This window comes from Pristis pectinata, chromosome 29 (genome assembly GCF_009764475.1).
Source record: "Pristis pectinata isolate sPriPec2 chromosome 29, sPriPec2.1.pri, whole genome shotgun sequence".
Lineage (NCBI taxonomy): Eukaryota > Metazoa > Chordata > Chondrichthyes > Rhinopristiformes > Pristidae > Pristis > Pristis pectinata.
In genome coordinates, this window is record NC_067433.1 from 18,878,198 (window position 1) to 18,900,941 (window position 22,744).

General features: G+C 47.3%; 1 protein-coding gene across 50 annotated transcripts in view; it reads right to left on the minus strand.

Moving 5' to 3' along the window:
* LOC127584370 (calcium/calmodulin-dependent protein kinase type II subunit beta) overlaps nucleotides 1-22,744 on the minus strand; it is a 254,845-nt gene that overhangs the window by 48,764 nt on the left and 183,337 nt on the right. For 29 of the 50 annotated variants that reach the window (XM_052041093.1, XM_052041108.1, XM_052041096.1 and 26 more), the window contains one exon: nucleotides 6,830-6,862. The exons of the other annotated variants lie outside the window; for them this stretch is intronic. In XM_052041093.1, coding sequence (XP_051897053.1) covers nucleotides 6,830-6,862 — 33 coding nt within the window. The remainder of the gene's footprint in view (nucleotides 1-6,829; nucleotides 6,863-22,744) is intronic. 50 annotated transcript variants of the gene reach the window in all.

Consider the following 22,744-nt stretch of genomic DNA (forward strand, 5'->3'; position numbering starts at 1 on the left):
AGAGCAGCCAGAGCAAGCGTTCTGACCCAAGCGGTCTGCTGCACATGACAGGACCTCAGCGTCCTGAGGGCTGAGCTTGTGTTAGCAGCTGTGGAGCAGGAACAGGGAGTAACGGAGACAGGAAGTAATGGGAGTAACGAGCAGGAAGAGGGAGTAACGGAGACTCTTTCTGCTCAGGCAGCTGTGACGAACTCCACCACACGCAACTCCACAACCAGAACCCAGTCAAGGCCAGCTTCTACCCCTGCTGTTATAAGACTAGTGAATGATCCCCTAGCACAATGAGATGGACTCTTGACCTCACAATCTACCTCGTCATGGCCTTGCACCTTATTGTCTACCTACACTGCACTTTCTCTGTAACAGTGACACTTTATTCTGCATTCTGTTATTGTTTTCCCTTGTACTCCCTCAATGGATTGTTGTAATGAAATGATCTGTATGGGGATGGCATGCAAAACAAAGTTTTTCACTGTACCTCGGTACATGTGACAATAATAAACCAAGTTACCCTCTCCACACACAGGCCACACTTCACATCCCTGATCAGAGGAGCCACTTCATTACAATGCAAAGGTAAAAGCCACCTCAAAGTAAGCATACAGCATCATTCACTCACCCTCGCGTCCTCCTTAGTGCCTGCCTTCCAGGCAGCTTTGCCTGTCCTCCTGGGCACTGTGCTCCCAGTGGCTACAGCATGGTGAATGGGAGGCCGTGGACTCTCAGTGGAGGAGGCTCCTTCAAGGGTGGAGGGGCAGACGTGGGAGAAAGGATTCTGTCCCGTGGGCGTCTTGGCAGTCCTGGTGATCTGTTGGGGAGCTGGGACTGCTGCAACACCCTGGCAGCTCGTCCTCACACTGCAACCCATACGCCAGTGGTCAGTGGTCTCACTGCAAGACTCAGGCATCAGACCTGTGACACCAGCCAGATGCTGCCTCCTGGTCAGGCCCACTGGAGATTCCCACCCCTTCCACAATGGGAAGGACATGCTCCTGGTGAAGAGCCACATGCCACAGGGTGCTGGTCTCCCACAAGTTCCTTCACAGGGAATGCCAGCTGTTCCCAAGTTGCCCAACGCAACAGTGTTCCGCTGTGCGCATTGTCAGCTGCTCCGGGTCCTCCTTGAGTCCTGGGCTGCCCCTGGGGTGAGCCGGCAGCCGCCCCTGCCTCGGCTCCAGGACCCTCACGGCCCAGAGTCCCACCACACGCAAAGCCGTTCTCCAGGCTATCGTCCCAGGCGGTGTGGGGAAGAGTGCTCCTGCCCCTCTCACTGCTTCTGATCGCGTCACTGCTCGTGAGCGCTAGAGGTGAGAAGCGCATGGGGCGATGAGCTGGTGTCGGGGTGGGGGCGGTGGCCGAGATACAAGCCCACTTCGTCTGCAACCTGCAGGCAGGAGATTGCGGGCAGCGGGGCACCACAAGTGACGTGATATTTGGAACACAGGGGAATGTTTACAATTATGAGGTGGAGGGTAACAGTCTTTTCCCAGGGTAGGGAGTCCAGCACTAGGGGCATAGGTTTAGGATGAGAGGGAAGGGAGGGGCAACTTTTTCACACAGAGGGTGGTGCGTATATGGAGGTGGTTGAGGCAGGTACAACAGTGTCATATAAGAAGCACTTGGATAGGTACATGGAGGGGCAGGGCTTGGAGGGATATGGGCCAAACACAGGAAATTGGGACTAGCTGTGTGGGCACTATGGTTGGCATGGATTGGCTGGGCCGAAGGGCCTGTATCTGTGCTGTATTGCTCTGTGACTATAACAAGTAGGGTTAGGATGTAGATGGCAACATTCAGAATGGATGTAACCCCGCCAGTGGTCACTGCTTCCCCCTCGGTGATGCCTCTCCGACTGGGGGGGTGGGGGGTCAGGGGTCGGGACATGCAGACAGCCCGTCCCCCACTGGCTATCTCCTGCTGCTGCCCGGCATGTATCACCTTGCCCTGTCTGAAAGGCAGGCGGTCAGTGAGCACCGTGTGGCTGTCACGGCTGGATAGCCGGCAGGGTCTGCAGGGTGTGGGTGAGGGGTTTGCAGCTGCGCTGGGAGTGAGGGTGGGGCAGGCAAAGACGAGGTTGAAATCTGTCTGATGGAGATCCATGGGGGGGTGGGGGGCGGTGGGGGTGCAGCGAGCAGGTCTGAGGCTACGACAGAGAAGCTGGGATGAGGCGTCAGGCGATCCACTCACTGACCCGGACCGGCCCTGTGAGGTCACTGAATCTCCTGCCGCAGTGCATCCACGTCCGCGGAGCCTGACGCCTGGCACTGCCCCCCTCCCCCCCCCCCCCCGGGGGCCGTCTGCTCCGCTGCCCCGTGTGTCTGATGGAGGGGCTTCAGATTCCCTGTGGATACTGGGCTCTCCCCTCCCTCCACACCACCTCTAGCACAACATCCAAAATCATAAGACCTTTAAGGTTTATGAACAGAATTAGGCCATTCGGCCCATCATCTGCTCTGCTATTCAATCATGGCTGATTTTCTTTTTCAATCCCATTCTGCTGCCTTCTCCCTGTAACCCCCTAACCCCCTTACCAATCAAGAACCTACCAATCTCTGCCTTAAATACACCCAATGACTTGGCCTCCACAGCCCTCTGTGGCAACAAATTCCACAGATTCACCGCCCTCTGGCTGAAGAAATTCCTCCTTATCTCGGTTCTAAAGGGACGTCCCTTTATTCTGAGGCTGTGCCCTCAGATCCAAGACTCTCCAACTGATGGAAACATCCTCTCCACGTCCACTCTATCCAGGCCTCTCAGTATCCAGTAGGTTTCAATAAGATCCCCCTCATCCTTCTGAACTCCATCCAGCACAGGCCCAGAGACATCAAAAGTTCCTTTCATTCCTGGGATCATTCCTGTGAACCTCCTCTGGACCCTCTCCAAGGCCAGCACATCCTTCCTTAGATATGGGACCCAAGATTGCTCACAATATTCCAAATGTGATCTGACCAACTGCTTATAAATCCTTGGAGCCAGGAATTTTTCCCGTTTCCCAGGACAGCCCACGTTCCTGCACAACTCCCAGTGTCTGCTCCACACATACTGGATTTTCCCTTTAAGCCGCCTTATCTAACGCTGGCCACAAGACTGGCCGCCTGCTGAGATGTCTGGCCAACGACCAGCACTGTTAGACGGGTTCAGACAAGACAATCATTACAATCAACAGGCCAGTGTGATATCTCCTTTACGTTGGACAGCCAGGAGGAATAATCAGGTTCTCCAATCCCTTGGTAGACAGCGATTATTAAATTTAGATTCACGGAAACACTTCATCAAAATAATATTGCCAGCTTCAAACTTTCCACTTCAAAGCAGGCTTCCCCTGCATTGTGTGGCATTCGACATAACTTTGTGAGTCCCAGAAGATCCAGTCCTCTCATGACACAGTGCTGCCATGTTCTGCAGCAGAGGAAGCTCACACTACTCACACACTGCTGGCAGCAGAACCCTCGCATCAAGTGCGCTCACTGACTTCACCGTAATATTTAAAATGGTGCAGCTCAGTAGCCTCCTCCAGCCTTGCACCCCCGGCTTTGCGCTATCTCGGGCCCATCAGTACTGCAGCCGAGTTGAACTGCTCCACCACCAGCGGTCATGCCTGTAGCTCCCTGAGCTTGAAATCCGGGATCCCCTCTCTGCTTGGCAACCTGGTCAGCGTAGTTGAGTTGGGCTGAAGGGCCTATTTCCATGCTGTGTAGCTCTATGACTCTTTTTCTGGGCCTCTTAAAACCTTCCTTCTTTGCACACTTTAATTATTTCCCTATTTGAATCTGTACCAAATTTTGTCTGCTGATATTCTTGTGAAGCTCTTCATATTTTGTTACTGAAAGCAGCAACTGCACTGAGCAAAGGCTGAACATCAAGAGCTGTCCAGCACAAGACGTGCAGAGATCCACAAGGCACTAATAAACAGCCCTCACGTTCAGTTAACCCCTTCTACTAAAGAACTTTTGACCGTGGCTCGCCTCATTATATAAAGAAATCTCACTTTGTCAGACGAACGAGGGTAATTATCCGGGAGGCTATCTGTAATTCTGTCAGTGTTGCGTGGTGTCTGTCTGAGCAAGCTGCATCAATGCAGTCTCCACATATCCCACCAGTAATCATCATAATCACTGATGTAAGTGATGGTGTGACGGTCATTCACCGGGGAGCGTCATACCGAGTCACTTAAAATGCGTTGTGGCAACAATCTGGAAACTTAATGCATCTTCAAGAAGTATCTGTCTACAGGCAAAAAGATGCAGGAAGTATAACTGCACCATACATTGTAAAAATGCTGCTCAGAGTGAGAAGAAGCTAAAGGATCTGGCATCTTACTCTTACAACTCTTACAGTTCGGGAATCAAGACTCTACTCTCCCTGCCTGACTCCGGGCTCCTGCTCACTTTGCTTCTTCCTGCAGGTAGGTTCGAGTTACCAGTTCTGTCTGTGTCCAGCAGAGGCCTACACCACAGGCACTTGGTGAGGTTTCGCCAAGAAAAACCCAACGGAGGGCAGGCCAGAGGGGATCCGTATCCCGACCCACAGAACATGGGGCAACTGTCAACTTTTCCCACATTCAACTAGACCTTGGCCGGTCTGTACCCTAACACAAGCTGCCACTTTGGCCTGGAAATGCTAATTACCCTTTATTAAATGCACCTAATAGTTAAAAACAGTTTTGTTTTCCAAATTCAGAAAGGAATGGATTATGTCAATCTGAACCTTATCCATTGGGACAAGGGAGAGAGAATTGGTCATCAATTGATTGATCTCATTCCATACACAGACCCTGCAGAAACATTCCACATCCATGGTTTCAGAACCCACACTAAAATTCTCAATCAACTAATCCGAACGAATGCAGAGTACCTCAGGATAACACAGATACCACTTGAAGATTAGGCAGAGAAACCTAGAGTACACTGGTAACATTTCATTATGTGATAAACCAGTACACGTTTATTTATACTGTCCTAACTCCATGTCCTTGATTAGAATGGTTGGCCCAAAATTGTTAAACAGTGACAAAGAACTTCCCCCTCTGCAAAGAATAAAGGCACTACATCACATCAGAGCCATCCTCATAACTAGAAAAGCAATAACAAACAAGTAATTTACAAAAAGTCCCAGACCGGAAACATTACCTCTGCTTCCCCCCCCCCCCCAGATGCTGCCTGACCTGCTGAGTGTTTCCGTCTGTTTCTATTTCAGGTCTGCAGTTTCTTTTTGATTTTCAATAAGCAAATTACTTCAGTTTTATATGCGCTTAGCGTGCACACAGTCACCTCATCACTTCTTTGGGCAGTATGCCTCAATAGCTTGAGGCAACAAGAGAGACACTGGTTAACAATCGAGGTCTGAGCCAGGTTATTGGAACAGCCACCTTAGCTCGGCTCAGTTGCCTCCAGCTCAAAGGGTGAAGCTTGAGGCTCTCTCCATTTCTTGAGCACATAATAGAGGAAAGACTGTGCCATAATTAGTCAGAACATTTAAAAATACTGATCCTGATGGGCTGCTCATGTGAATATGGAAGGTCCCTGCTACTACTGAGAACTCTGCTGAACTAACCTCAACAAACATCAAAACTAGATGCCAGTGCCTTGCCATTGGTGTCTCTTCTTGGGCTTACTTATTTATTGCACAACAGAGTGAGACCATTCAGCCCACAGGATTCATGCCAGCTCCCTGCAGAGCATTCTCATTTCTGCTTCCCACTTTCCCCCGCAACACATTCTCTCTCAATGTGTCCATTCAGATGGTTATTCTGCCTCCCACCTCTACGCTAGGGGGGCAATGTGCAGCGGCCAATTAACCCACCGGTACATCGTTGGAGTATGGGAGGAAACCAAGACACTGAGGCAAAACCCACGCAGCCACAGGGAGAACCTGCAAACTCCACATAGACAGTTCCCAAGCTCGGGACTGAACCCAGATATGAGGCAGCAGCTCTATCTGCTATGTCCTTCAATGACATAAGCGCCTGCACCCCAAAGTCATTCACAGCACGTGGAGTGCCCTGACCTACAACCTCCCCTCAACCACCATCAGCAAAAGCTGCTGCTTGTGGGAGCTTGCTATGCACAAACCAGCTGGTAGGTCTGCCTTACTCTAGAACAATGACGAGATTTCAGAGATGCTCCGTTGGCTGGGGGGGGGGGGGGGGTAGTTCGGGACGTCCCAAAGAGCAAGAAGTAAAAATGCTCTTCTTATAATTTAACGGGGAGTGACAGATTTGACAACAATGTAAACATTTGTAAGAAATTTGAACTGTGTTTTGTATAATGTTTTTGCATGGATTATGATGCCTCAATTGCTGTTCTAAGTGCAGAGTTGTTTCATAGCAGTCAAGCACACACTGGACATGTCTCTCCTTGTTTGTGCTTCTCGTTATTCATTCCCAGTGGTACAGATACACAAGTGAAACCAAATGTTAACATATTAACACACCGTGCAAAAAAGAAGCAGAGAGTCCAATCAAATCAGCTGGCCCGATTTTGTTATTTACAACTGATTGGATTAACTAACTAGTTTTATGTCCGCTAGCAAGTGCTCCAGAAAGCACATCACTGAACCTTGCAAGGAGAAGCAAATGGAGGAGAGCAAAGCAAGAGAGAGAGAGAGAAAGGAGACGTTAGAACACAGTTCAATGCTATTTATCGAGATGAAGTTCTAACCGCTGTCAACATGCACAGCTTGCAGACTTTCTATTCTGATGGGGATTTAAGTAATGGAAAGCTGTGAACACGCACAGATGACGCTGTCATCTCCTGGCAGAGAAGAGAGTGGGGAAGAGAATCAATAAGGTTAACGTGAAGTGAATTTGAAATTTCAAAAGGGTCCTCACCATTAATTGAACACTGGAACTTGACTTCCTTTTCTGAATAGAGACCCAATACGAGAAAAAGGAAAGAAAACAAGAAACAGTGATTTGTTGCAGATGTGGCAGGTTTGCTAACACCAGGTCCCGATCAGGTACACAGTCCTAAAGACTAATTCTTAGGGTCAGTGTTTTTTTTTTGAAAAAGGACATTGTCAAGAACATAAAATGTCTTGGAATCCTGAAAAAAGTGCAAATCATATGACTTAACAGGCAAAGTATCAAAGCTGCAGTATCCCTTTCTCACAGGCTCTCTTTTTATTTGGAAGGTTCAGTCCGAGTTCTGAGGTTTCTCAAATGCCCACTTGCTTAATGATAGTTTTTGTTCCCCTTTGCAGGAATGAGATGGCGATCCTGCACCCTGACCTTTATGGATCTTACATCTCCCCTTGGGAGACAGGAAGCTGTATGGTCCCCAAGGTTGGCCTTCTTGAGATGGAAGACGGGGAAGCAAATGACTCACAGGGAAGGTGATGCTGATATTGGGAGGGGCAACAGGGTGAGCTACCCCACCCTGCAGGGTGCACTGGGGCGGCTGGGCAATACCAAGTGGCACTGAAGATTCAGCCGAGTCTGCCTGTGGTTCGAAGTCCACCGCGGTGCTTTCTGACAGGCAGGACTGAATACTGAAGACCAGATCAGGGTTGAGGAGGAACACAGGCAGCTTAAGTCAGAGTGGCAGTGGGAATGACAGCTAATAAAGTAAATGTGGCCAAAAAATTAAAGCTGTGTTGGATGGACTGAGACCAGTTTTGTCAGCCAGACCGTCTGTCCACGTTAACATGGTGCTACCCTCGGTATAGGCTCTCTGTTTAATGGGCAAGGGTTTTGTTTCTTGCCTGAGTGCTCGGGAATGGTCTGCTGATTGGGTGATGTCTTCCTGGAGGCCATTAGGTGCCGGAGGAGGGGGAGCTCAGCTTCCTCGGAGAGGCGAGCAAGGGTGTGAATGCAGCCCCCACCTGCACCGATCCCCTTAACGTTGCTTTCGTGGCATCATCCAGCCCAATAACTAAATGCTCGCTCGGACCCCTTACGACACGGGCAGAGTTCAGGTTGTGATGGGGAGTTTATGGAACAACATCTGACAAGTGATTCAAGGTTAACAGCAAAAAGGATGCTGCAGCTTTGTAGCATCAATTACATTAAATCAAAGAACAGAACGAAAACAAACTCGCCTTTTCCACCCTTTCATCAGCCCAGTGATTTTAAAATCAATCGTTACTGGAAGATTTTGTTGAAAGGTTTTGTTTTAACCCACTGTGCTCTTTTTGATAAGATTCCAATGTCCTGCACAGACTTTTAGACGCAGTATAGCAAATCAAATTGTATTAGAGGAAGAGAAATCTTGCAATACCGATTTAAACCGAGGCGGCTCCCCTTAGCCGCCACTAAGAGGCTGCTTGTGCTGGTGAAGGGGTGTGTTCCGTACTTAGGTAGAATGCTCAAAGGGAGGGCTGTGAACATGCATACACTTTGGAGTAAACTATAACATTAGTTGAGCTTTTTCAATCATGCATCTTATGTAAGACATCACTGAATCATATTTAAATCCTTTTTTTTGCACCCACCCACCCCCGCTCCATGCTCGAAAAGTTGTTCTTAAATGGGACAATTGATGAATAACTTTTATTTTGGTTAAAAATGTGACATTTTCTGTTTCCCCCTCTGACCTGCTGTTGTGGCCTCCTATCCCTGGGAGTGAAGCCAGTGTGGCCAATACCTCATGGATCCGTCCAACAGCTTCTCTGGAAGCAACAGTGAGGCGTGTTCTTTGCTGGGGTTGTCCTGCCTTGGCCAGCCACCACCCCGCCTCCCCCAGCACCGTCCCGAGGAACATGCAAAGCAGAACGTGCAGCACACCTCCCCCAAGTGAGATGGGCAGTTCCAAGTGTCTGGCCACGTTGCGGGCCATTGGCGTGTGCCCAGTCCACAGTACAATCCTCCCTTACTAAAGCCCAATTATAAATGGAGATTAACACCTCTCCTGCACTTTTCCTCAAGCTCATTAAGTATATTTCCCTATCAATCTGGTCTTACTAACTAGTGTGGCAGTGTTGGAGGATAGAACCCATCATTTTCTCTTTTGCATCCCAGTGACAGTACTTCAGATCTACATTAATGTGGTCTTTGAACATTCTACCCATTTGCAGTTCAAATAAAGGGAGAAGCTCAAAAGGTGATGTTCAAAAGCCTTAGAGGAAGCTTTTAAATGGTCCAAACTTTAGCATTTCCATGTTGTTAACATCTCAACCCATTTAGCTCCTTCAATGGTCCATTATTGGTAGAGCTGGGTTTGTACAGTACTGGAATCTGAATCATAATTTATCACCCAAATGTAATGCTTTCTAATGGAAGATCCTCAAGGTTTACCTCCTGAGTAAGTAGCCAAGATCTGGAGCTGCTGACTGAATTAATGTTTGCTGCCTTATTTTGACTGGCGGGACAATGGGTCGAGAACGAGATGCGCAGTAAGTTCTCTTCTGAACCCAGCCACCCTTACAGATGGGACCCTCTCCATTACAACGTCCACCAGTTGGCCCCTCACTCACTCAGCACTGGTGGATCAGAATGTTAGGCACTCGCAACAAGCTACTGAAAGGACAGGGAAACCCATGGCGATGAGCTCTCCAATATCGGCTCCCCATCCCCAATTTAACAACCTAGTTTTTCTTTAACTATGTCAAACCCCCAAAATGAAGAAACCTTAGTGTATCTTGAAATAAAACAGGATATAACTCTTTTGCAGCTGTATTCACACTGAGTTATTAATGAAGTGTTGTTTTGAACTAAGTTTCATTCAGTACACAATTGGAAGTGAATCTGAGCTAAAATACACCTCCTCCCCCATCAAAAAAAAACTCCATTCCCTCTTGAGTGAGCAAAGGTTCTGGTTCTGAGATGCCAACAGGGCAACTTTATGGAGAGGTACGACCCAAGTTCACAGGTATACTGAATCGCTGACAGAAAGGGTGATGGCGGCCTCAAATGATGAGCATTGTACCTGGGATACTCTTACACACTTTCCCCACCCAACTGACCTTCAAACCAAGGAAAAGAGAAATCAAAACTTTGAAGAGCAAACTTTCACCAAAAAAGATCTAGTTCTTGAAATAAACACCATGAACTATTAAACTGCCGGTTCTTCAAAATTTAGTGCCCAATTTATGCTGTGCATTGAGAGGGAGCTTGGAGCCGAGTGCCGAGGTCCCACTCTTTGATGAGGGGACCACAGATGATACATCACGCTGCACTGCACTTGTGTGTCAGAGCGTAATGCCGCACTGTAGTGGCCTTGGGGTCAGCTCTTGCCTCCCTGGAGCTTCAGTTAGGGGAAAGACCCAAGGTCAGAAACACTGAAAGCAGTGGGGAAGCTGAAGGTTTGGTAAAGAAAAGGGAAACCTGTTCCTATTCCCTGGTTGTCGCTGCATCTCAACTGTGTCAAGTTACACTACACAGAAAAAGATGTAAAAATGGCAACAGAAGAGGCTTTTTGGTTTGAGAAAGTTGACGTATCTAATACTTATGGTGAGTTTTTAAATCGTATTTGGACACTGTGGGAGTACTACCGCCCAAGAACCGCTGCAGAAGGCAGCTCACTTTTGCAATGGGGAATTAGGGAATAGGTTACGTCACACTCTGTGATGGTGGTGCACTACTCTGTACTGTCTCTGGCCTGCATGCAGCTTCCAACACCGTTCTGCTCCTACACCTCAATCGTGGCACAGCAGCTGCTAGCCATCCAGTCACTGCACAAAGATCACCTGCAAGGGCTTCTCTTCCCTCATCTGCAATAACCTCTGGATTCTCAGAATCCTTGTCTCCCCCTTCTACTTCTCCAATTCCTCCATTCCCAAATAGACCAAATCCCACCTGTTATCCCCTTGACCCCCAGAACCACCTCTCGCCACTCCTGTCCATCACACTGTCTGCCCAGCATCAGGTGTGGGATGAGCAGAAATTTGCTCAGACTATGCAAGCTGACGCTGGCGATTCCAGTGTTTAAACAGCATTAGGTCCTGGACTTTCACATCTGAGCCATTAAATGCAGAGGTCCTGGGCAGCGACTGGTTCGACAGGCCTCTGCAGGCTTGTTCAGTCCCCCAGCATTTGCCTTTCAGCTGAGGCACCACATCCAGGAATATTAGGACCATGGATCAGGAGACAAAGGGGAAGGCAAGCTTTATCAGAAGTTTAGTTTAATATTTTTAATCATTATATATTTTTTGATGCTCTCATTTTATCATTTTAAATTATTTACTTCAAATTTATAAGTTTGTAACATTTAAAACAATCCCTGAGATTTTCCAAGTGGGAACGCTGGTGGTGGGGCATTGCCAACTGTCAAAGACTTTTGCAGGCAGGGTCTCCTGATCAGCCCGGTCACCACGGGAGTCCTTGGTGCTCTGGGCCAGTGAGACTGCTTCTCTGTATACAGACTGGATAGGTAGGGGTGTCGATGGGGGTTGTGAGGTACAAGGGATGGTGACGGAGGGCAGAGGTCTGAAATCACAACAGAAATTCTGGAAGAACTCAGCCAGTCAAGCAACATCTGTGGCAAGAGAAACTAGCTAACGTTTCGAGTCAGAAACCCTTCTTCAGAAATGGGGGGGGGGGGTGGTGGAAGACCCACTGACCCAAAACCTTAATTGGTCTCTCTTTCCACAGATGCTGCTTGACTGGCTGGGTTCTTCCAGCATTTCAGTTCTTGTCTCAGATCCTAGCATCTGCAGTGTTATTTGTTTTCCAGGGCAGGGACCACCTCATCAACATCTGGCCCAACAATGGGAAAGCTGCAGCCTCTACTGTTCTCCCTGGCCAACATCAAGTCTGAACGGACAGAGTGTACAGCTGGGGTCCTACTCTACTGCAAGCAGATCTTTCAATCCATACATCCTCCATCACCGGGACCATCCACAGACACCTCTAGCATCAACCACCTTAAACCAATCCTCCTACGTGTGCTGCTGCTATCCCAGACTGGAACTCTCCTGGACTCCCCACCGTCTCACCCCACCACCATGTTTGACCCTCTGTAGATACGAAATCATCTAAGACTAATGCTCGTGTCCTATCACACACCAAACCCTGCTCACTCGTGAGCCCAGTGCTGATGGCCTGTATCAGCTCTCTGTCCAACAACATCCCGATTTCCAAACTCTCATCCTTATTTTCAAACCTCTCCACCACCTTGACCCTCTCTGTCTCCTCTCACAATCTTCTATAATCTCTACTGCTCCTCTAATTCGTCCATCATGTCTGATGTTCTCTGTCCCACCAGTGACAACTGTGCCTCCACCAATCTAGGATCTAGGCCCGAAGCTCTGGCAGATCCACCCCGCTCCGCCAGCCCTTCTGACCAAGCTTATGGTTAAACATTCCATTGGCCAAAGTCAAAATTTGTCTAAAACTCACTCCTGTGATGTTGGAAGCTCTAGTTAAATGCAAGTTCTTGCAGGTGGTACAGTGTTTCACTAAGCTGAAGAATTGGTTTCAATAATGTAATGAATCTTGTTTCTGTTGAAGTGTTGTACTTGTTTGCATCACAGGCTGGATATGATTTTATACCCTATTGAATAGGGTGGGTGTGGATTTGCACCGTGTCATGCTTTAGGTGGGATACGATTCTGCATTCAGATTCCATTGGACATGTGTTTTCGCACCTTCCATCTGTTGGGCACGGTTCCACCACTGTATTTTGGGTTTTATATCTGGGTGTATTTTGGATATGGGTTTACATCTTGTAGGATGCATCAGATTTGAGTTTTGTCGTGGTCTGGGTGGGATGTGCGTTTGCAGCTTGAAGAGTAGGCTGGATATGGATTTGCATCCTGTCTAAGTTGGAGCATGGGTTGGATATGGTGCTACGTCTCACTGTAATGTAGGTCAGACATAGTGCTGCATCGTGTGGTTCCAGATGGATGTGATTTTGCACCTTCTGTATATACAGCAATATTCTGTATACAAGATGCTGCATCTTGCACCTTGGAATTTATAAATGGATTAACATCTATTGGTTAGAATAGATCCACCTTTTCATACTGCAGTAGGGATTGGACATGGTTCTAAATCCTGGAGCAGACATTGCATGGCTGCATTATCTTGCACTGTAGCTTTCCTATGGGTTGCCCGGAGGTTGAATTGGTTGACTGCCAACTGACCTTTTGACCCATACACCCTCAAACACCATGACCACCCACCCTTGTGGTCTAATTTGGGTATATCACAACTTCTCCTGTACACTGGGTTTGGGTTTACCACTGGATACGGCGGAGACGGGTACTGTGTGTGTTAGATTATTGATTAACAACTTGCTGCAGGTTTGGATGAATGTGGATTTAGAAACATAGAAACAGGGGTAACTATTTGACCCAAGTCTGTGCCAACATTCAGTGAGGTCAAGGCTGCTCTGAGGCCTAACTCTGAACACCCATCTTTACCTCTGCTGCTCATTACCTCTCATGGGCAGAAACACATCAATGCCAGCCTTAAAAACTGAAGTACCCTCATATTCATTGTCATTTTCAAACTCTAAACTTCCTCCACTCTTTCCATGTAGAAGTGTTTCCCAAATTCACCCACAAAAGGACAGGCTGTGATGTGTTTGGGTTATGGTCCGTGGTCCTGATCCCCCAAACAGAACTAGCTTCCCTCTACCTATCCTATCAGTTCCCTTAATAAGTTGGAAAGTTTGATCAAATTGCCCCTTAATCTAAAGTCAATAGATACAAGCACAGTGTGTATAATTTCTTATTGTGATATAAACTTGAGAGTCCAGGTCTTATTGTAAATTCATGCAAGACATCCTTCCCAACATGTCGTGCGATGCCCCAAACTAAACCTACACATGGTGAAACAAAGTACTGCATAACTGCAACATGACTGCTAACTCCTAGTAATGTAGTCCTCTAGATGGAGATACAAGAGGCCGCAGATGCTGGAATCTGGAGTGAAAAACTAACTGCTAGAAGAACTCAGTGGGTCAGGTAGCATCTGTGGAGACGAAGGGATGGTTCACGTTGCTGGTCGAGACCCTGCATCAGGACTCAAGTCATCGACTCAATGATACAGGGCCTTGACCCATCAAAGGATGCTGCCTGACCTGCTGAGTTCCTCCAGGAGTTTGTTTTCAGTCCTCTAGATATTGTTTACATATGTTTATATCTTGTAGCTTAGGGTTGATAATGGTTTTGTATTTGAGTACAAGTTGGGCTTGAGTTGCAGCTTGTATTTTGCTTTAGACCTGATTTTACAACCTGTTCTAATGCAGGTTGGTTCTGTGTCTTCCTGTCCTGATTTGGATATGACAAGCCGAAGATAATGGTTCTGATCATGTTGCTGCAGGTCAGACTTGGGTTTATAAATAAGATTCATCGAGATTGGAACCAGGTCTCTGAAAGGACTCCCACTTCTGCACCACACTACACACCCCTGACAATGAGTCCTCATCAAATCAAAGCCCAACTGCTCTCTGACAGTTACCACACAATCTGATCCCACCACACTCACAGGCAGTTGGACAGCAGTGTGTGAAGAACTTCTGCCTTACTTTCCCATCAGTGCTTTTGGTAAATTCTTTAAACTAGGAACCTGATTATTGACCCGCTGCCCAAAGGAACATTTTCCTTCCAGCTCCCTCCATCAGAATTTTCAAAATCCTGACTTGTCCAGTCCTCTCTGCTCCAGCAAGAACAATCTCAGCTTCTTCATTCTCCATATATAACTGAAGTCTCTTACCTCTGGTACTCCCCTGGTAAACCTCCCCCTACACCACACTCCCGGGGGGTCTTAGAATTTCTTCCGAAGGTATGGTGCCCCAACCTGTACAGACTCTTGCTGATGCCAGGCCAGTTTACTGTAACCAATGCACAGCAGGTATCGCCTGCACTTTCCTGGCTGCCTGAACTTGCCTTGCTCCCTTCAATATGTGACCAGGCATCTCTCCCTATGTGCTCCCCACAAAGACTCTTCATGCTGCTTCTCCCACAGCCCATCACCTTACTTTTACTGCATTAACCTGCATCTGCAGGCTGCCTACCTGTTGCGTCTGTCTTGTGGAAGTAGAGGTCCCCTGTAGTCTGTGTTCTTCACTACATTCTCAAATGTTGCATCAACTGTTAATGTTGAAGCTGAGCTCCTGGTACCCAAGCCCAGGTCATGTTAAACATGGGTTGTGACCACTCACCTCTGCCATCAGTAGCCAAGTTACCACCATGTCTTTAACACCAAGTGCTTCCATTTTTCCAAATAACTGATCTGTGGGGCTGTGGAACTAACTTCGAAGGGCACATCCCAAACTATCGCGATCAGATGTTACACTATTTCGACACATTTCTTAAGCTTCCTTTATTAAACCTCTCTGTCACTTCATCAGGAAAGTAACATGGTGAGTCAGAAGCAATTAACCTTTAACAAACCCGTGCCAATGTCATGCCTGGTTTCTCCAGGTGATCACTAATTTTGTCCTCCATGTCTCTGGTAATTTTCCAACCTCTAACATCAGACTGATTGGCCCCTAGTTATCTGCTTTATCCCTCTCCCCTTTTGCCTTGGAGCACGACTGTAACATCAATAATCCTCCAGCTCTCCCACACGCTCCAAAGTCCAAGGAATAATGAATGACTGACCAGAGCTGTTTGTTCATTAGGGCCAAACCTAGTCTAGAATGATTGCCTCCCAAGGAATCTGTGCTTCCAAAAATGATGGGGATTGGCAGGGTATGCTGCAACTTAGGCAGACACTTTTTTGAATGGGACGACCATGCCTGGATTGGAGACTTGTTCCACTACATTTGGTTTCTGCCATTCCCTCTTTTCCATTTCTCGTTGCTGAGATCCTTGCTGTACACCAGCCCACCTATGGTGGTCCTGGGCTATAGACTCCCATGAGATGGTGGGGACACTGCAACCTCAGGTTTCTCTTTGAACAGTTTCCCTGAGCCAGTTCCATGCCTGAGCTTGGCTTCCCTTCACAACTCAGGATGCATCCAGTCTGAACAGGGTGGCTTACCAGCTTGCCTTACTCAGTACCTGCTTTCCATCTACTTTGATCCACACCAACAGGTTTAACTCCCCACCCTTGTGCCACCTTAACCTTACTCTCTTTTATGAAGAGACATACTACACACTCATTCGGCACCTCCATCACACCCTCCGCTTCCACAAGATTTATATCACTAACTCAGTTCCAACACTCTTTCTATCCAATATTTTAAAATATTAATTAGTTCTTTCGTCTTACTTGCTAATTTTTGTTCCGCTCCACTTCCCTGTGTTGCGTACTTTATCATTTCCCCCTGCCTGTTTTTCTTCTGTAAAGTTTAGGTGACATTTGTCAGAACATCCCTTTTCCTTTCTATCTTAACTTACATACAGAAGGCTGGAACTTCAGAGGTTCCATCTTTCCTCTTGGGAAAATGCTCGGTTTGTACTTTGAGGTCTGTCACTATTTACCCAGCTAACCTTTGCAACCTCACCCACTCCTTCGCATATCATTGAAGTGGCTCTTTGACCAGTGATAACTTTATATTTGCACTGGGCAGATTTACATCCATTGCACTGTAGGATGGTTTTGCATTTTTCTGTAATGTAGGCTACGTGTAGTTTTACACGATTTGGTTTGGGGGATGTAGTTTTGCCTCTTTAATACATGTCGGGGATAGTTAGGCACCTTCCACATTCAACAGCAGAGCAACAAACCTGGGAAGAGATAACTCTCCTACAGATATGGCCATTTGGAAGGAGGGGATCATTTAAAAAAATGGTCAACATGGGGCAAAAATGTAAAAAAAAATCAGGAACAGGAGTTTGAGTGTGTGTGTGAGGCCTCGACCAAGAGCACCAACGAAAGCCTTAAACGAGGCAGTTTAAGCAGTGACATCATCTCAGGCACTTAGCAGAAATCAGAGGTTACAGTGGGGAGCTGGGGCAGGTGCTCTAAAGGAGACTCAGTAGTGACTATAAGCAGTTACTAAGTTAGCCAGTGTATTGATCGAACTGGTAAGTTAACTTGGTTAATCCAACAGTTTAGCAGCTTCATGCCCTGGCTCCAGGCCTGCCCTTGAACACAGCCTCGCTCTGCTTTGCCGCACACACCTCAGCATCCAGGCTTTGTAAATCATTACACATCAACTCAAATCCTATTACTTTGACGAGGCTGTTAGTCGAGGTACTTCTACTTAGGGGATTTTTATTATGAGCAAGAGAAATTAATTTTGATCAATTATAAATTGGGGATTCAATTAGTAACTGGCTCTGAGTCTGAATGTTTAAGTTCTGGTGCTATCGGTCCTTGCCTTGTGTGCAACAATATTTTCCTGAAATCCAAACATTCCCCTTTGCTATTTCCCTCATGTTTTGTTCATTACCGACTACACTAACACGCTGCGCGGCAGAGCCACACTAAACAAGGACGGTCCGGGATGAGAACAGGGAATGCTGGAAACACTCAGCAGGTCAGGCAGCGTGCATGGAGAGAGAAACAGAGTTGATGTTTCAGGTCAATGCCCCTTTATTAGAACTGGAAAAAGTTAGAAACCAAACACGTTTTAACCTGAAGGGAAGGGGGAGGGGTGGAGTTCCAATGAAAGGTCAGCAACCTGTCACTGTTTCTCTCTCCACAGATGCTGTCTGACCTGCTGAGTATCTCCTGCACACTTTCTCTCAGGTTTCCACTGACTGCACTGTTCTGCACCTCACACTTTTCATTTTTCTTTCCTCTTGACATCTCCCCCAGACAGATCGGCTGTGATTAAAAAGCCTTCACCACCCTATCACAGACATTCTCTTCTCTGCAACATGTCTAACTTTACCCGTTCTGATAGGTCTGACAACCATGGATGCTGCCTGACCCACTGAGTCACTCCATTATTTTCTGTTTTTATTTCAGATTTTTGCATCTTTTTCACTTTCTGAAGAGAGTCTGGGATCCACTACCATACAGGCTACACCTCAAAGGTACCTCTGCCTCAACCTCTCCATTCCTGTGGTGTTGTCAGGTTCCTTGCACAATATCCATGTTATTGAGCTCCAGTAACTCGAGTCAAACACCTGATGAGACAAAGTCCCCAACACAGACTTCACTCCTCACCTCCCTGGTTCACTATCACTGCTGAACCAGTGCATTCGTAACCTTCTGATCCTGTTCCAACTTGATCCGTACTTCATGACAACTTCCAGCTCCATCCAAGGGCTGCCTGTGACCACCTCTGGTGTTACCTGCTGCTCACAAAACCCGCACCCACACCTTTGATGCCCCTGGATAGAACCCCTCCCCAGCTTCTCCTCCATGTTTGGACCACCTCACCTCATCTAAAGCTCTGCTGCCTGTATCTTGCCCAGCTTCAAATTCCACTGGCCTACCTCTGCTATTTTATTTGGCTGGCAGTGGCTCAATGAATCCAAGTTAAAATGTCTGTCCTTGTGTTTAAAATCCTGTCAAGGCTGTGCCTCGTTTTTAAGCCAAGAATAATGGGCGCTGGCCATGACACCTCAAACACCATAGAGTACAAGAGACTATGGCTGCACTAAGCTCTGGCAAGACCACACTCTGAGCACTGAGAATGGATGGATTGAATGGAGTGCAGTGTAGATATTTACCTGGACTCCAGAGTCTGAAGAACAGAGACAACCCAACTACACTGCAGTTCCCTGGGCTTTAGAATATTAAGAAATGGATTGTTGAAGTTTTCAGGGTATTACTGGAAGCAGGAGAGGTGGTGGGAAGTAACTTCCACTGACTAGGGTGGGGTGTGGGGACCTAGGCCTCCAGGGGTGAACTTAGGACAGATTTATCTGGGGAAGTAGAAATTTGGGAATCTCTTCAGCAAATGGCAAGTGAAGCTGAGTCAACTGTCCGCTTCAAAACCTGAGCCAGTGAGAGTTTTGCTCTCCACAGGTGAAGGCAGGTCACTGATCACCCATTATCTCAATGAACTGGGAACTCGGCTCAACAGCTACATCACTGTGACCTCATCCAGCCCCACTCCTGTGACGGTGGCCTCCTGTGCACCTCTTTCCCCACCACCAGTGACTAACAGGTAAGCCATGCATTTCACAGAACATAGAACAGTAGAGCACAATACAGGCCCTTTGGCCCACAATGTTGTGCTGACCTTTAAACCTCGCCTAAGACTATCTAACCCCTTCCTCCCAAATATCCCTCTATTTTGAATTCCTCCATATGCTTATCTAGTAATCTCTTGAATTTGACCAATGTACCTGCCTCCACCATCGCCCCATTTCCTTCTCTCACCACCTTAAAACCCACTGTTCTCCTCTGCTCTTCTTACCTCTCTGAATATTTCTTTGCTGCCACCTATTTTTGGCCGACTAGACCACTTTAAAGACAAACATCGACGATCAGGGGTCAACGAGACTGCCGACTGACAATGTCTCACTCCTCAGATCAGGCCAGACAGTGCGGATGTGGGGTTGTAGGTTCCAACGAGTGAGTGCGGTCAGGAGACTTTGTCCACAAAGGTGGAGGCTGATGGATACCTGACAGAGTATGGCAATGGGGAGAGGGCTAGAGAACAGGAGCTAGTGCGAAGCTCTTTCACAGAGCTGCCACAACAGGTTGAGGGACCTGCACAGACAATCCTACTCACATGTGTCCTCTTTGTCTGAGCAACAAAAAATCGGCAGTGATCTAACAGGCTGGTGGCCTCAAGGTGATGGCTTCTAACGGGAGGTTAGATAGATCATGGACAGGTGGAGCCTGGTAACACTGGAATCTCCACTATTAACACACCTTCCTGCTGTAGGAATGGACGGCAGCAGAAGTGGCCAGGACGCTAAAGGTTGTTTAGAAACTGGCAGCACTTCAAGCGGGAATAGCGTCAAAGTCACTGCATTTAACAGGGCCACACGTGAAGAACCAGAGGACCAGGCAGCACGGACAGATATCCCCCCGATGGTCCACCGTGCCCCCTCCGCCCTTTGCTCTCCAATCACCCACTTCCTCTCTCCGTAGCTCTGCAAACTTTTCCTTTCCAATTTATACCCTTTTAAAATCTCTTTCCATTCAAGGGAGTCTATGCAAGACTAGAACAACACCCCGTGTTAAAATCTGAAGAAAAATTGCCCTTTATTGCCTAATCTTAAACCTCTCCCCTTGGTTATCAAACCTACCTGCCAGTGGCAACCCTTCCTCTTTGAACGCCTCGATTAAATTTCCCCCTAACCTTCTGAGGTCCAAGAAGAACACTCCCACCTTCTCCCAGAGACTGAAGTCCCCTGTCCCTGCTGTGGCAAGTGTCTGAGGAGCAAGGTGTGGGAAGGAGGTTCCCTGGGGACTGGGGAATGTGGAGAGGGAGTTGAAGGGAACTGGAGAATGCTGAGCCAAGCCAACAGATGACAACTCTCACTAGCTGCTTCCACGGGAATTCTGCTGGGAGGATGTTAAACAGGCCTCTGAACATTTCTGGTGATTTCTGTTACACGGAAGGTACTTAAAATGCAACAGGTTGTGTTAATTTGTTGCTGCCATGTCTCACATCTCCCCGTTCTCACTGAGGGAAAACACATCCCAGTCCCGCAACCCTGGAGCAATAGTGCCCAGAGAGGCATCATCAGAGCAAGCCCATAACTTGTAAAGAAACCTGTTCTCAGCTAAAGTATTGTCACGGCAAGGTGCACTTCCCTGTAGGTGCTGCTTTGGGATACAAAGACAAACTCAAATTTTAGATCCAGAATGCATGTCCACTTGGTTTCCCCAACATCCCACCAACCGATGGGACAGTGAAGCACAGCCTGGTTAGAAAATCAGCAAATCAAAACAAGGAATAAAAGGAGGGGGGAACTGGACAGGGTCAGTGCTGTCAGAAGGAAGCAAGAGAGAAACCAAGACTTTAGGTAGAATGTAGAAACCCCTACCACACAGGTGAACAATACCAAGCTCTTAACAGCTTTCTTCTCTCCAGCCCACCCCCTCTACGCCAAACGAGAAACAAACAATAATTCTCAGAACAAAATGGATGACCAAAGGATTTGTTCAAATAAGGGTTTTCACGGAAAGGATAGAAGTTCATGCACAATGCAAGGATGGACCTGATGTTGCTGTGTGTACCTTTATGACTCTCTCTGTGCTTCCATATGGGTTTGCTGCTGTGTTTTGTGTTAACGTTATACTTCTCTGAAACCAGTCACCGAAGCGTTAGTGTCATTAATGTATTTTGCACATCTTTAAATCCAGGGATTAATCCACAGGGAAGTCAGAAGTGTCCCCATTTGGCTCTTGCCTCACCCTCCCTCCTTGTGTTTTCCTTTGCAAACTGAGTTACTGCCTCCCCTCTTCCTGTCACTCTGCAGGAAAGCATCTCACCTCCGCTTCGTGCCTTTCGCCTTGCAGAACTGACAGCAGAGGGTTGAATCCCGCAGCAATCCCTTCCCCACCCCTGCACACCATTGCTGTCAGCTAACAACACCTGACACAGAGGCGAGTGAAGAATCAATGAACTTTACATCCTGAAGACATTTGCCAATTATTGACTGGGGGAAACAGCCTGCCTGCAATGCTGCAGCATCTGTAAATGTACAGCCACTCAAAGTAAATGGCAGAGGAAAGTGAGAGACTACAACCCTTGCAAGCAGGCCAAAATCCTTAGAAACGGAAGTCTCAAGTGGATTAATCCCTAGAAACAGATATTCTGGAAAATATTCTCAATAACACATACAATCAATTTGAAATCATTCCTGCTTTTTGAGAAAGAAAAGGACAAAATCCATTAAAAGGTAACAGCAACTAGACATCCGAGTTACTGAGTTCCATTTGCCAATAAGCTGGAGAATGCAAGGTTTATGAAAAGCAAGCAATGTTGAAGTGCTTTGCCTTGTACCTAAAGGTCAGGAGAGTGATGGAAACAGATGTCTTTGTATTTCACGGGGATTGGTGCCCTGGCAATGCCAGCATCTACTGTCCAAAACAAGTCACCCCTGGGATGAGGAGGTGGTTAAGAGCTAACCAGACTGGTGGGTCTGGAGTCATGCTCAGGCCAGACTGGGTAAAGAATGACAGCTTTCCTTTCCTGCATGAAATTAATGGACCAGATCAGTTTTTATCGCAGTCTAATTGCTGCTCAGGTTTAAATTTCAGATTTATTTATTTACTTGAATTTAAATTCCCTGGCTGCCATGGTGGGATTTGAACCTGTGCCTCTGCATCTAGGCTGACACAGTGGCACAGCTAGTGGAACCGCTGCCTCGCAGCCCCAGAGACCCGGGTTCAATCCTGACCTCGGGTGCTGTCTCTGTGGAGTTTGGACGTTCCCCTTGTGACTGCATGGGGTTCCCCCGGGTGCTCCAGTTTCCTCTCACATCCTAAAGGTGTGCAGGTTGGTAGATTAACTGCCTGCTGTAAATTGCCCCCAATATATAAGTGAGTGGTAAAATCTTGGCGGGTGTTGGTGGGGATGTGGGAGAATAAAAACTAAATGGGATTAATGTAAGATCAGTGTAAATGGTTAACTGATGATCAGCACGGACTCAATGGGCCGAAGGGCCTATTTCCATGCTGGATCTCTCGATGACTCTATAAGGTCCAGAACTCTGGCCATTAGTCCAGTGACTTCAATCCAATGACTGAGAAAACATGCGGATGGGGAGAGTGGAACTGCAGGGCACACCGAGGATCCTGCACTGACCTTGACTCGGAGAAGGTGCAGGGACCTGAGTGGAGGGTGAGTGACCCAATAAATGCAGAGCAGAGATTTTGAGGCATTCCAGCATTTGCAAAGAGAAAATGGGGAAGAGCTACACTCTCATAGCAGTTACAACACAGTTCACACTTTACAGTGGAAATCTGCAACGTGCAAGATATCAGGAAGATAACAGCGTTTGCTGAATCAAAAACCTGTGAATAAAATGGAATCACTGATATTAATAGTCT